Consider the following 12,081-nt stretch of genomic DNA (forward strand, 5'->3'; position numbering starts at 1 on the left):
TGGTCCTAGGTTGCTGCCATAGGCAACTCTCAGGTTCGTGGGTTCTGTTCTCTTTAAACCATCTTTGGACAGAGAGGACTGTCTGCTGTAAAGTGGGCCACCCTGAGCCCATGGAAGAGCCAGTGCTGTGCAAACTGAGGCACGGATCTGAGAGAGACAGAGCATTTGCAAATTTAAATTTAAAGAATTTGCATCTGCAAATTTAAATTTAAAGAAAAGTCATTTGCTGGAGAGACGGATTGGATTATCTTGAAAGGGACACGGTCCCATGGAAGGCAATGGGAAAAGTCCGGTTCGCTCACAGGCATGCGGCGCTCCAGGTGCATCTGATTATTCTCAATGCGGAGCAGCTGCTGGCACAGCCTCGCTCCCCCAGCGAAGCTGTGCCATGTTTCTTTATTATCTCCATTCACCAGAACCCCAGAGATGAGGCCGAGCAAAGAATCCAGTGGAGGCCAGCTGCGGAGAAATGAGGGCCAGATGCTAGATATTAGCATCTAAATATTTTCTAAATAAAATAAATAGATATGGCAGGGCCATCCTGGGAAGGTTTGCCTAGTGGCCTGAGACTCAGAGACAGCGCGCACTGGAATCATGCGGCGTTGAGCCGTAAGGCATGGAGAGAGGCGGCTTTCTGTTCGTCCAAGTTCCTCTCCTGGATAAGGACAGGCGCACACAAGCATTTGGTTGTGCTTTCTGCACACTTCCGGGCTTGGAGGGTGGAGCTTCTCCCTCAACATCTTCATCACAAGGGGAATTCCTGCGCGGGTCAGGAATGTGAAGGCCCTTGTGACGGACGGACGTCCCTGCGGTGCTCCTTGAGGCCTTAAAGAAAGCAACACACGCACGGCAAACGCGGGACACAAAGACAATTTAAAGACTGCTCCCAGGAGGAATGAGACACACGGACTTGTCACTAAGCGCAATGGAGTCTGTTTTGTGCACAGTCCAGGCTTCCCTGACCTGGTACCATCCAGATGTTTCAGATGACAGCTCCCATCAGCCCCAGCCAGCACGGGCAGTGAAGTCAGGAGAGTTTATGAAGGCACCAGGCTGGAGAAGGTTGAACTGAAACCAGGACGCTTTGGCTTCAGATCTCAGCGTGACCATGGACCAGAGGGGAGCACAAGCAGCAGCATCTTTCGGAAGCGGTGCAACTGTCTTCCGAGTCAACGCAAGCCCCCTTTCCCTCACTCCCCTGGTCTTTACCTTACTTTCTCATTAGCAGAACCAAAAATGACCAACGCTCCATTGCACAGCTCATCTCTAAACATGCATTTGCGAGTGAGTGTGTTTTTTGAAGGATACAAGAGAGGAAGGAGTTTGATGTGACTGGAAAAGTCTCATGTGCCCAAGGAGGCTGGATTGGTGGCCCTTCCAGCCCGACGGTTCTGTGGTTCTAGGATGGTAAGAAAGACACGGAAATGCATGGGCCAAGGATGCACCAGTGCGAAAACAGCATCCAGAGAGGAAGAGAAAAGTGAAGCAAATGCGGTAGGGATATTTTATGTTTTTGCTGAGCCAAAAACACCCCAGACCGTTTCTCCCACCCACACACACCCCAAAATAATACGCACAGATTAAGACTCACATATATTTTCCGAAACACAGAAATCCAAAAACAGGTACCAAAGCAGTTCAAATACAGTACGGCCCCGATTACATTAATATTACATTCCTTATATAGAATAAAACGATTGCCATAATATTAATTCCCTCTTCTTTCTTTTTTTAAACTCCAAATTTACATATAGAGTCTAGGTTTCTACAAAACAGAACAAGGAACAAAAAACAAAGCCCATCCAAGATTCCTGGGCAGACAAGCAACAAGATATTTCTGAAATTGGGTGTGATAGGAAGAGCCCCCCTCCCCAAAGAGTGCTTTTTATTCCCGTGCGTAACCAAGAGACGTGGGTGCTCAGAACCAGAAGTCACTGCAACAGAAAATGCGCATGAACAGCACAACCAGAGCCAACGCAGGCAGAAACGCAGCCAAACTATTTAAAGAACAGAAGCAAAAACAGATTAGCGTCGTCTCTTCTTTCCGCCATGGCGACCCTCGCGGCTGAGCCGCTTGGATGAGTGAGCTGTCCCGAACACACAATACGCACAAACCCACGGCACATGTGCATACAATACTTACATATATAAAACCAGAAAAAAGTGTGTTTTTTAAATAAGCTCAGTTCTTTCTCTTAAAAAAAATCCCAAAGATGCGCTTTAACACACCCATGACAAAGGAACTTGAATGAAACCTGGATTCCAAAGAACATAGAAAACCCCTTAGAAGATTTTATGCACTTTTAAGTTAAAAGTCCATTTTTAGTTCATGCGCGGATGATCTCAACACCCCCACTCTCCCTTCCCCACTGCTCCCATTCTAAAGGGAGCGCACTAAAACTGGGATGTATGGGGTGGCGGTTTAATGAGACACTATAGCACCTCTTCGAACCTTCGAACCTTAAATAGTTTTAGTCATATATAAAATAACACACTTCTTCTTAAAAAATAAAAGAGCACCAGGGTATTTCACAGTGAGAGGTAGAATCAAATTAAACGAGCCCATTCCCTCTCCCTCCCTCTCTCTCTTTTTTAATTTAGCACCAATCTCTTCTCACCTCTTTCCTGCTTTAGGTATTTCCTCCTCATACAGACGAAAAGGGATGTTTCCCCCCAACAAAGGGAAGAAGGATCTCACTTGGTTTTATTTTTGCCTTAAATAATATATCTCTCTATATATATCTTTTTTCTTTCTCTCTAATATTGCACTTCAAAATGCTTCCTGTTCCAGAACAACAAGCAGATGAAAATAGTTTGCAAAAGCTTCCTTTCCTAGCCTCCTTCCTAGTTTGTTCCACAAAGCCCTGCCTGTTGCGTTCGGTAAGATGGCAACGGGGCAGCACGAACTGGGCTTCTCTGCGTAACTTTTCTTTGGCTGAAGGAAGAAAAGCAAATCTTTGGGTGCAGAACTGTCTTGTTCAACTGGCCTTCCCTTCAGCACCTTCAACTCCGTTGGTTAAGTCATGTCTCTACCAGAGCCAAGGTATTCTCCCCGCCTGATTCCGGGGAAGGAGAGTCCGAGCGTCCACTGTGATTGCACACAGTCCACACGCTCAAGACCTGGTCGCTCTCGGCTCACAGAGGTGACGGACAAGACCTGTGCCAAGATGCAGCATCTCCAAACGACACAGAGGCCGGGGCCTGAAGCACTGCGAAGGCTCCGTCTAGAGAAAGCACACAGGTCCGACCTCGAGGAGGTACTGCTTCCCCAGCGCGTGAGGTGGAAGGTTGAAGATGTCAACTATCGGCAGCTGGTGCAGCTCCTGGGTCCGGAAGGTGAAGAGAGCCCGGTGCCACTGTCCATCCTGAACCTGGATGCAAAGGTGAGGGGGGGGAGGGGGGGAAGAGAGATTAGGCCTGCCCAACAATGCCGGGACCCCTTTTGTAGGGCGGTCCTCGTCACTCTTCGGCAAGAGCCCATCGGGGACACAGCAGCTGGGGGCTTTGGGGAGGGGTTCGGCTCGGCGGCAGAGAGCAGGCTGCCTGCATGCAGAAGGTGCCGGAAGGAAAGGAAGGAACTGGGTTGAAGCTCTGGGGAGCTGCTGCCAGTCAGAGTCAAGAACGCTGGGCTGGCGAGGCGAACTCAGCATGAAGCTGCTTCATTGGTGGGCTTCCTTGCAGACTAACGTGGCTGATGCAGGCAAAGGGTAAACATCCGTGCCCTAGAACTGCTCTTCCCATCAAGCAATCCCAGCGCAAAAACCAGCAGGGATCTTTCTGCTACATCGAAGGCCTTCCAAACTTTGCATCTAAGAATGTAGTGCCTGAATGTGCTTTTCTCTTTCCTTCTGCCCTCCCAGTTGCCTTTCCTCTTATGTCACGTTTTATTGACTCAAGATGAGCAGGCAGGGTTGGTCTTAAGAAATATTGCTGTAAGCCACCTTGGAGGCTTTCTGGCTAAAGGATGGGATGAAAATGCTGTAAATATAGCAATAAACCAACAAAAATAATTTTAAAAGCCTACACCTCTCCTGGAAGCATTCTGCTGGTCCTGTGAGCAACTGAGCCCACGTTAAAGTCTTGCTGGTGGCACATAAAGGCTTAACCAAAATACTTAAGCAAGGACCTCCTCCATTTTTGGCCAGCTTAGACCTTTGATCTGCAGCCGATGCCCTGCTCCGTGAGGTGAAGCAAAGACGGTCTCCCACTCCAGTTGATTAAAGTCCTTCCTGGAAAGGCCCAAGTATTTAACTCCTTGTAACTTTAACTTCTTGTAACTGCTTGTAACTTCTGGCATCTCTGACTATTATGGTCATGCTTTACCGTTTTGATTCTTGTGATAGAATTTTGTTGCTGCTGTTGTTGCATGGCATTGTATTCCTTTCCTGCCTACTCTGCGCCTCTCCGATGGTTGTGTTTAAACTAGCTTCATTGTCATGGTAGGATGTTGTTGTTGTCGATATGTGGCATGTACAACTTTTCTGTTTTCTTAGTACTGGCATAATCAATCTTTGTGAACTGCTGTATGCTCCTGCTTTGGAGGAATGGTGGGGAGTAAGAATGGTGAAGGGAAAATAAAATAAAATAAAATAAATCAAGAATTCAAGGGCAGGCCTTTCGCATCCTTTCAGCCTCGGTAGAACTGTAGTAGTCGGATGGAATACAAAGACCTTCAACCAACCAACCAACCAACAAACCAACCAATCAATAGAAAGGAATGGAGCAGCGTTCAGTTCATGCGAACTGGCAGCAGGTGGCGGTGATGTCAAAAGCAAGGCGGGTTAACAAAGGAAAAGACAAGAACCAAGCCGCAAAGTTAAAATAGGAAATAGTCCCGGGAAGAAACGGAGCAACTGCACACATGCGGAAGTCCCCGGTGCCCTGGCCCGCGGGCCGCACAGCGCCTCCCCAGCCTCCCCCCGAGGCGCCTCGCCAGCTCTACCTGGCAGTCGTCCGACAGCACGCCGGGCCGGAGCTGCCCGCCCGCTTCGAAGATCTGCCCGTTCCAAGCCTTGAAGCGCAGGGCTGTCTCCAGCGGTCCTTCCTGCCACACAGGGGTGTCCTGGCAGTGGACAGTGATGTTCTGAACTACCTCAGAGCTCAGGAGGTGAAGGAAATTCATCTGCACTCTTCCGACGTCGAAGTCCAACTAGTTCATGAGAGATCAAAGTGGGAACAGGTGTACAAGGTCTTTCACTGCAGGCAGCATCACATTCTGGGAGCTGGCCTTCTTCCTTCCTTCCTTCCTTCCTTCCTTCCTTCCTTCCTTCCTTCCTTCCTTCCTTCCTTCCTTCCTTCTTTTTCCATGTCCCCCACAGCCAACACTCTCTGCTTACAACCCAAAAATTACAGCCCCCAGAATACGATATACCAGCAACACAACATAAAAGCTTTAATGCACAAATCGTCCAAAGTGCCATCCTAAGCTATCCTGTTGCCTTCAGTCTTTCTTAAGCAGGTGCCCCAAAGATGACGACCGTGTTGGTGCCAGACACATCTTTAGCCCCGTCTCGGGCGGCCCCGATCCACCCCCTCCCCAGACAAGAAACTCAACAGCTGAAAAAGAGAGGAGCTGAAATGCTGCATGGAATTTGCAGTCTCTACACGGGGTGGAGGTGTGTTTCCTGCACGCCCACTGGAGTTTTCCATGGGCAACTGACACACCAAGAGTGAATCACGGACACACCTGTACAGACGTGCCCACAACACCTTTCAACACACCTGATGGAACCTGGCTGCACAGAAGCACAGATCTGCATTACAGGTGCAACTGAGATTCCCATCCTGCCATGCCGGAGGTCCAACACAATCTCACCTCTTCACCCAGCCTTTTTCTTACCACAGAAAACCCATTAAGAGGAGAAAAAGGGGTCACCCAATGGGTTTCCTGTGGACTAGTCTGGTGCCATGCTAGGTAAGGTGCCCAACGTTTTCCCTGTAAAGTGTGGAATTACCCAAATGGCCCTGTCTTACTGATTCTCCATCACAGCTTGTGTACGTGTGCATACAGGTAACAATTAAGGCTGAGCAGAAACCAAGGTAGTTGTATATTCTGTAAGAAACTTCACCTCCCGAGCATAAAAACCTGGCACGCACTGCACTAAACGTCTATGAAATGTCACGGAAGAAATCCACCCTCTAGCCCGGTCTTCCCGAGATGTTAGCAAATTTTCATACAAGACGGAGCTGTGAGAACGTTCAGTTGCATCGGGTACAACTGAAGAATGACGCACCGGTTTTCACAGGTACCCCGTGATCCCGAATTAGCACTGCTGAGCTGGTTTGCTGATGATTTAAAAGCCCTGCTGTTGAAAGATTTAGCATTCCTCTTTGTGACTGCAGCCAGAAAGGTTCTAGCGCAGCACTGGAAAACAGTGGTTAATTTGACAGTGGTTGGAAGGGGTACGGAACATTGCCCTCATGGAAAAATGATCAAAGCGACTCACAGCTCAGAGAAACAGGGGAGCCAAAGATGGTTTTGCGAAAACATGGCGTGTGTTCAGAAGAGACAACGCAAAGAGGAAGCCATGGTGCTTCCTGGAACAACTTGGTAGGAAAAGAATGCGAAACCGTTACAACTATCAATGCGTGGTAGTCACAACACGCAGACTTCTTGCTTTTTTGGAATTAAACATTTGCTCACGGAATATTGCAGGGTGGGGAGGGGGGGGACTGGAATTGGTTACACATTTTATACAATCTTACTTCTGTGATGTTTTGGAAAACCTGCAAAAGGCAGACTGACAGAAACTTAACCTCCGACAAAAGGCCAACTTTGCCGAATTACCAAATTTGGTAATTTCTCACGGGGTGGTGTGCAAGGCAAGCAGCAAAATTTGCCCATCGCAGGAAAAAACAGCGCCCACCCCTGCTCATTTAGCGTTGACTGCGAGATATTATTCTGGGGACCCAGTCGGGCTGGGGACTATTTAGAAGCAGGCAGTGCCACAATCCGTGAGCTCTTTTCTTCTCCAGCCCGAGACTCTTCTTCCCCCCACTTACCTGGGAGTAAGACACACTGAAAGCAAAATGTAGAGCTGTATACTTTCCAGAGTAGCTTTTAGTAAAGCTTGATGGCTTTGCTTTTCTCTCCCAGGCTGAGCAATTCAGGCTTGTTTGAGTGTTTGTTTAAGACTTTTCTATCCCGTCCTCTTACCAAATAGTCTCAGGACGGTTTTACGATACAACAAAGTAAAGAACAGGATCATTTCTAGCCAGTAAAACCTCAAATTAAAATAGCAATTTAAACCTTAAAAAGCTGGGAAAATCAAAAGGTTTTAGCCGGGCACCGAAAAGAATACAGTGTCAGTGCAGGTTGATTTGCTGAGCCAGCCTGTGCCCCTCAGAGAGCACCTAAGAGGCCGCAGCATTCCCCGGATTCCTAGATGTGGACTTGGAAGCAGGGCCGCAACCTTGGAGAAGCTGGGGATTTGTCTTCTGGCCCCTCTCGTCCCCTTGCAACCAACACAGAAAGAACCGTGCAGGCCGCTTCTCTGAGGTTGGGAGAGCGACCTCGGAGAGGCGGTAAACAGGACAGGGAGGGGAGGAGACCAGTGCCACCGAGACGCAAGATGGCGCTTGTATCTTGATGTCACTCTGGACACCTGCCCTCCTCCCACTAAAGCATCACAGCGAGATGGGCAGGGCAGGGCAGGGGGACCCGGGAAGCAGGGCTGCCCTCGCCACCCTGCCCTGCTCTGCCCAGCCCAGGATGCTCAAAAGCCTCTGTGCACAGAGGCCTCACGGCTTCTGAATTATGCCCAGCATCTTTTTGCAAGCATAAGGATCTCTCAGCGCAAAGGTAATGCCAGCGAGCAACGCAACAGCCCTTCAGTGTGCCCCCGACCCCCAGCGGACACCCCCCCGAGGCTGCCATCCAGCAGAACGCCTGGCCACTGATGAGAAGCCCTCACGTACCTTGGAGGCAGTGATGGGGCTGAGGCACGTCTGACCCCCCTGGGTGAAGTTGCAGGTGACTTCGATGCTGTCTGAAGAACAGCCAAGGTTCGGATCAATCCAGTAGGTGCCTGAAGGAAAGAAGGGCCCTGGCATTGGAGGGTGGCAGGAGGCGAGGGTCACGCTCGAGCCCCATGGCCCTGTGGTCCAGACTTGTACGGATGCACAAGAGGGTCCTGGAATGGGCACTGTGTTCAGAGGGTCTTTGCTACTGGGTCCGCCCAGGACACGACAGGACCTGAGAGGCCTATGAAGAATTTGTTTCAGTTCGCCTTTGTTTCAGATCTACCATTCCGCCCCTTACGGACCAAACACAGGCCTGAATGCCACCTGCAATTGACCTTTGTATACTTCCAAGCTTGCATTGTGATTTGTGGTCGGGGTGGGGGTGGGGGAGAAATCCAGCAATTGGAAAATGTGCATGGAAGAATGGGTACTTTGGGAACATTTGCTGAATTGCGTTTCAGGTGATGGGGGAAGCGAGCACGTGTGTCAAAGACACTCGCGGATCGTGTGTGCATTTGGAAAAAGACGCATGGATTTCATGTGAACGGCCGGCTTTAAGCATGGATATGGATTTCACGTGAAAAGAAGCGGGGTGGGGGTGGGATCACAATTTGATTTGGGCACACAACAGAAGGAGCCCTGAGATGGAGCACGCCAGCGAATTGGAGTTTCGCTTGCACGCATACGCCCATTTATTTGGTGACTGGATCAGTACTTTCTTCCCAAAAATATGGCCCTCAAGAAGGCTTGGCAGCATGGCTAAAATCGATTAAAACAATAAAATATATTAAAATGCAATGAAATAGCACCCAGCAAAACAGACCAGATCCCCTTACGGGCCAAGAGCCTTCTTGAATAAGGTGTGTTTTCCGAGAGGCAGAAGGACAGCAGAGGAAGGGTGAATCCAGCCTCGCTTTCGAGAGCGTTCCAGGGCCTGGGGGCAGCTACCCAAAAGGCCCTGTTTCAAATGGCCCCAGATGAGCCTCTGGAGGTGGCTGTCCGGAAAGAAAGGACTCTCCATCCTCGCCCTTCATGCAGTCACTTAACCCTGCAGTGTAAATTCTTGGCTCTTCCTGGACCAAGCATTGCATTTCAACGCACTGAAACCGAGTGGCCGTTTTAACCTGTCGTCCCCTGTCTTCTGGCTCCGGGGGGGGGGGGATTTGGACCCAGAATGGCTCCCAGGGATGCACTGGGGTGACCCCCCTCCAGCATCTGGGCCAGAGGAACACGTACCATCCTGCACCTTCTGTTCACAGTTCATAAGGTCTCTACAGATGCGCGCCGGATTGTCCTTGGTTCCCAGGGGCTTCTTGATACTCTGGATCAGAGCGCTGAGGTAGTGCAGTGTCTTAAAGATCTCTCCTCCCTGGTCTAGCACAGGAAAGTCCGAGTGCGGGTAGTTCTGTCCGGAAGAAAGAGGGGAAGGGAGGTAAAGACCACGGCGGGCGGACTCTCCCGCGTGTCCTGTCCGTTCCCGAGCACGTCGCCAGACAGGACGCACAGGCCGCCTGCAACATACCTCAGGCTTGAACAGATCGCTGGTGCTCATCACAGGCTGGAAAGCGGCACCGAAGCCATCTTGCTGCTGTTGGGGGGAAAGGAGCACAGGCTCAGAGCCGGCAGCACGGAATGCCGGGGTGGCTGCCGACCGCCCGAGACCTGGGGCACGGAAGGGTCAGAGGGCCACACAGCTGGGTGGGACTGAGTTTTGCTGGCTCCAGCTCTGCTGCCCCCCATGCTCCTGGCTGGATTTCCTGTCCCCAGCCTGTGCCTGCCGCTTGCTCCTGGAGAGAAGCCGAAGCTGCAAAAGGCAGTGGATGGGGCTGTGCTGTTCCAGTGGGGACCCCGGCAGGGGAAAAGCCACTCTGTGGGCATGCCAGCGGTGCAGAAACTCGCTCGCGCAGTGCCAGACCGTGCCATGCCAGCTGGGCTGGCCCATCTGGGAGAGCCATGCCCTCTGGGCCGGTCCCTCCCAAAGCCCACACGCAACGAGATGAGCCGGTGCTCACACACGGCTTGAGGGCTACTCCTGAATATTTGCGTTGGGCACCAGAGATGGCTCAGGGATCCTGTTGGCAAGCCACGCACCCTACTCCCCTTCAAGCCCCTTGCCTGAGCTTTGGTGGATCTGGTGTTGAAGACCCCTAGGATGATGGGTCTGGGGGGAGCTCAACTTCCATGCCAACGATGTGGAACCCAGAGGGGCTCGGGATTTCACGGCCCCCATGACAACCATGGGGCTGTCCAACATATCACCGGCCCAGTACACATAAAGGGACCCACTCCTGATTTGGTTTTCTTGAGTGGACAGGAGGGCCGTGATCTGAAATGGTGGAATGAACATCTACCCCATCATCATGGTCGAATTACTTCCTACTGAAGCTGAGGTCAGGGACTAGCATAAGCCATATTTGGCAACAACCCACATTTCAAAGGCAACCCTTGAGGGTGTGCTATTGAGCTGTCGGAACCCAGTCCCTGTGGCAGAACCCTTCCAAGGAACCAAAACCCAGTAGCCGAGTCATGCGCCATATACAGACTCCAACAGACCACACATTTCAGTGGGTGTGCCAAGCCATGCAAAATTCCACGCAGAATGACATTCCAGGAAACTTACAAACATCGCCCGGATTCCTGGAGGACCCTGCAAGGCAAGAGACGAGACTGAGACGTTGGACTGGCATGGCCCGGTCACTCTTCCTACGATTTAATTCACCGTGTGAGACCTGAATGCTTATGTCATGGACCTGAATGCCACTCTACTCGCAGATACCAGCACAGTGAGCAACTTAGAGCAGTTGTGGCTCCAATGGACAGATTCTTCAACCAACAGACCTTTCATGAGTCATGGATTGTGTCAACCAGTTTTGCACTCAATGGGGGGGAATATTGGCTAATTTGTGTTCATGCTAATGGGCCCCCTTAGTTAATGCCTATTAGCATTAATTCATATCATCTAAAGCCAAATGACAGAATTGTGCAAACGTGTGTTTGAGCTACCGTGTGACGGAATGGGAATTAGAGCGGTGCCAATTAGTGCAATCGAATGAACTTCTGGATTAAGAAAAAAATCCAGTACCATTCATGAACAATCACAGAATGAAAAATGCTCAGTATTCCCTGGAGCATAACTAGAACAGGACTAAATCTGAACAACCCCAGCCGAGATACAAGTCAATAGGCAGAATTATGCAACAACGACATTAAAAGACACAATACTATCCAAGTAGTTTTTGGGAGACGTACCGGTGGTCCAGGGGGCCCTCGAGGGCCTGGTGGGCCCTGTGAAAAGAAGCAAAAGGAAAGTTAACGTGGAGGGGACCCCCTAAATTTTCCCATCGAGTCTGAACAGGGAAAAAAGCTCTCTCGAGGCTCCGTTCTTCTCGAAACAAGTGCTGTGAGCCTGAATCTCTCGCAGAAACACCTGTGTGCTTTCAAGCTGTGTGCTTCTTCCTATTTTCAGGCCTCTTCATTCCCATGCTCGGTCCTGCCTCTTGCGTTCAGACATCACACCAAACCCTGGTTAGGGTAAACCCACGGCTGGCAAACTCATGTCAAGCCATGGGATCCTCTCCCGGGGTTTGCAAATCATAGCTTTTCGATCCCTAACAAAACCCATTGTCTGTCGAACAAGGCCCAGCTTCATTGTCTTAGGGTCTTGCTAGCGGTCAGCTGGCTTGCATTGCACTGCACCGCACTGCATTCATTCTTTTTTGCGGAGGAAAACAAAGCGGACATTTTCCTTGTTTGGTCGGTATTTTAATCCGTGTGACTTCGATTGGATAGCCTTACAGTCCGACAGCAATTCTTCCATCCTAGGAGTTCATGCACAGATTAACACCGCTTCTTTCATGTCTCGAGGGTTTGCTTTTGCTTCGGAGAGGTTTATATGGAAAAAGTAATCCTGTTAGCATTGACTTACTCACCCTTGGACCTTGTAGTCCCTGGAATGAGAGAGAGAGAGAGAGAGAGAGAGAGAGAGAGAGAGAGAGAGAGAGAGATGGAGAATGGAAAGAAGAGGAGGAAAAGAGAATCAGAACAGGGCTTTGACTAAATGCACTCGCAGGTGTGTGGGTTTGAGACCAGCGGTTTCGTTTCCAATGGATGAGAAAACAA

The 12,081-nt window shown here is 50.2% G+C and overlaps 1 protein-coding gene across 1 annotated transcript in view; it reads right to left on the minus strand.

Annotated features, from left to right (window-relative positions):
• Positions 1-1,580: 1,580 nt before the first annotated feature.
• COL27A1 (collagen type XXVII alpha 1 chain) overlaps positions 1,581-12,081 on the minus strand; it is a 165,651-nt gene continuing 155,150 nt past the window's right edge. The window contains exons 54-61 of the mRNA XM_044439980.1: positions 11,892-11,909; positions 11,212-11,247; positions 10,583-10,609; positions 9,485-9,550; positions 9,199-9,367; positions 7,918-8,027; positions 4,943-5,149; positions 1,581-3,371 (exon numbers count right to left, since the gene is read on the minus strand). Coding sequence (XP_044295915.1) covers positions 3,225-3,371; positions 4,943-5,149; positions 7,918-8,027; positions 9,199-9,367; positions 9,485-9,550; positions 10,583-10,609; positions 11,212-11,247; positions 11,892-11,909 — 780 coding nt within the window. The 3' untranslated portion in view covers positions 1,581-3,224. The remainder of the gene's footprint in view (positions 3,372-4,942; positions 5,150-7,917; positions 8,028-9,198; positions 9,368-9,484; positions 9,551-10,582; positions 10,610-11,211; positions 11,248-11,891; positions 11,910-12,081) is intronic.

Source organism: Varanus komodoensis, unplaced genomic scaffold, assembly GCF_004798865.1.
Source record: "Varanus komodoensis strain SLA01 unplaced genomic scaffold, ASM479886v1 scaffold36, whole genome shotgun sequence".
Lineage (NCBI taxonomy): Eukaryota > Metazoa > Chordata > Lepidosauria > Squamata > Varanidae > Varanus > Varanus komodoensis.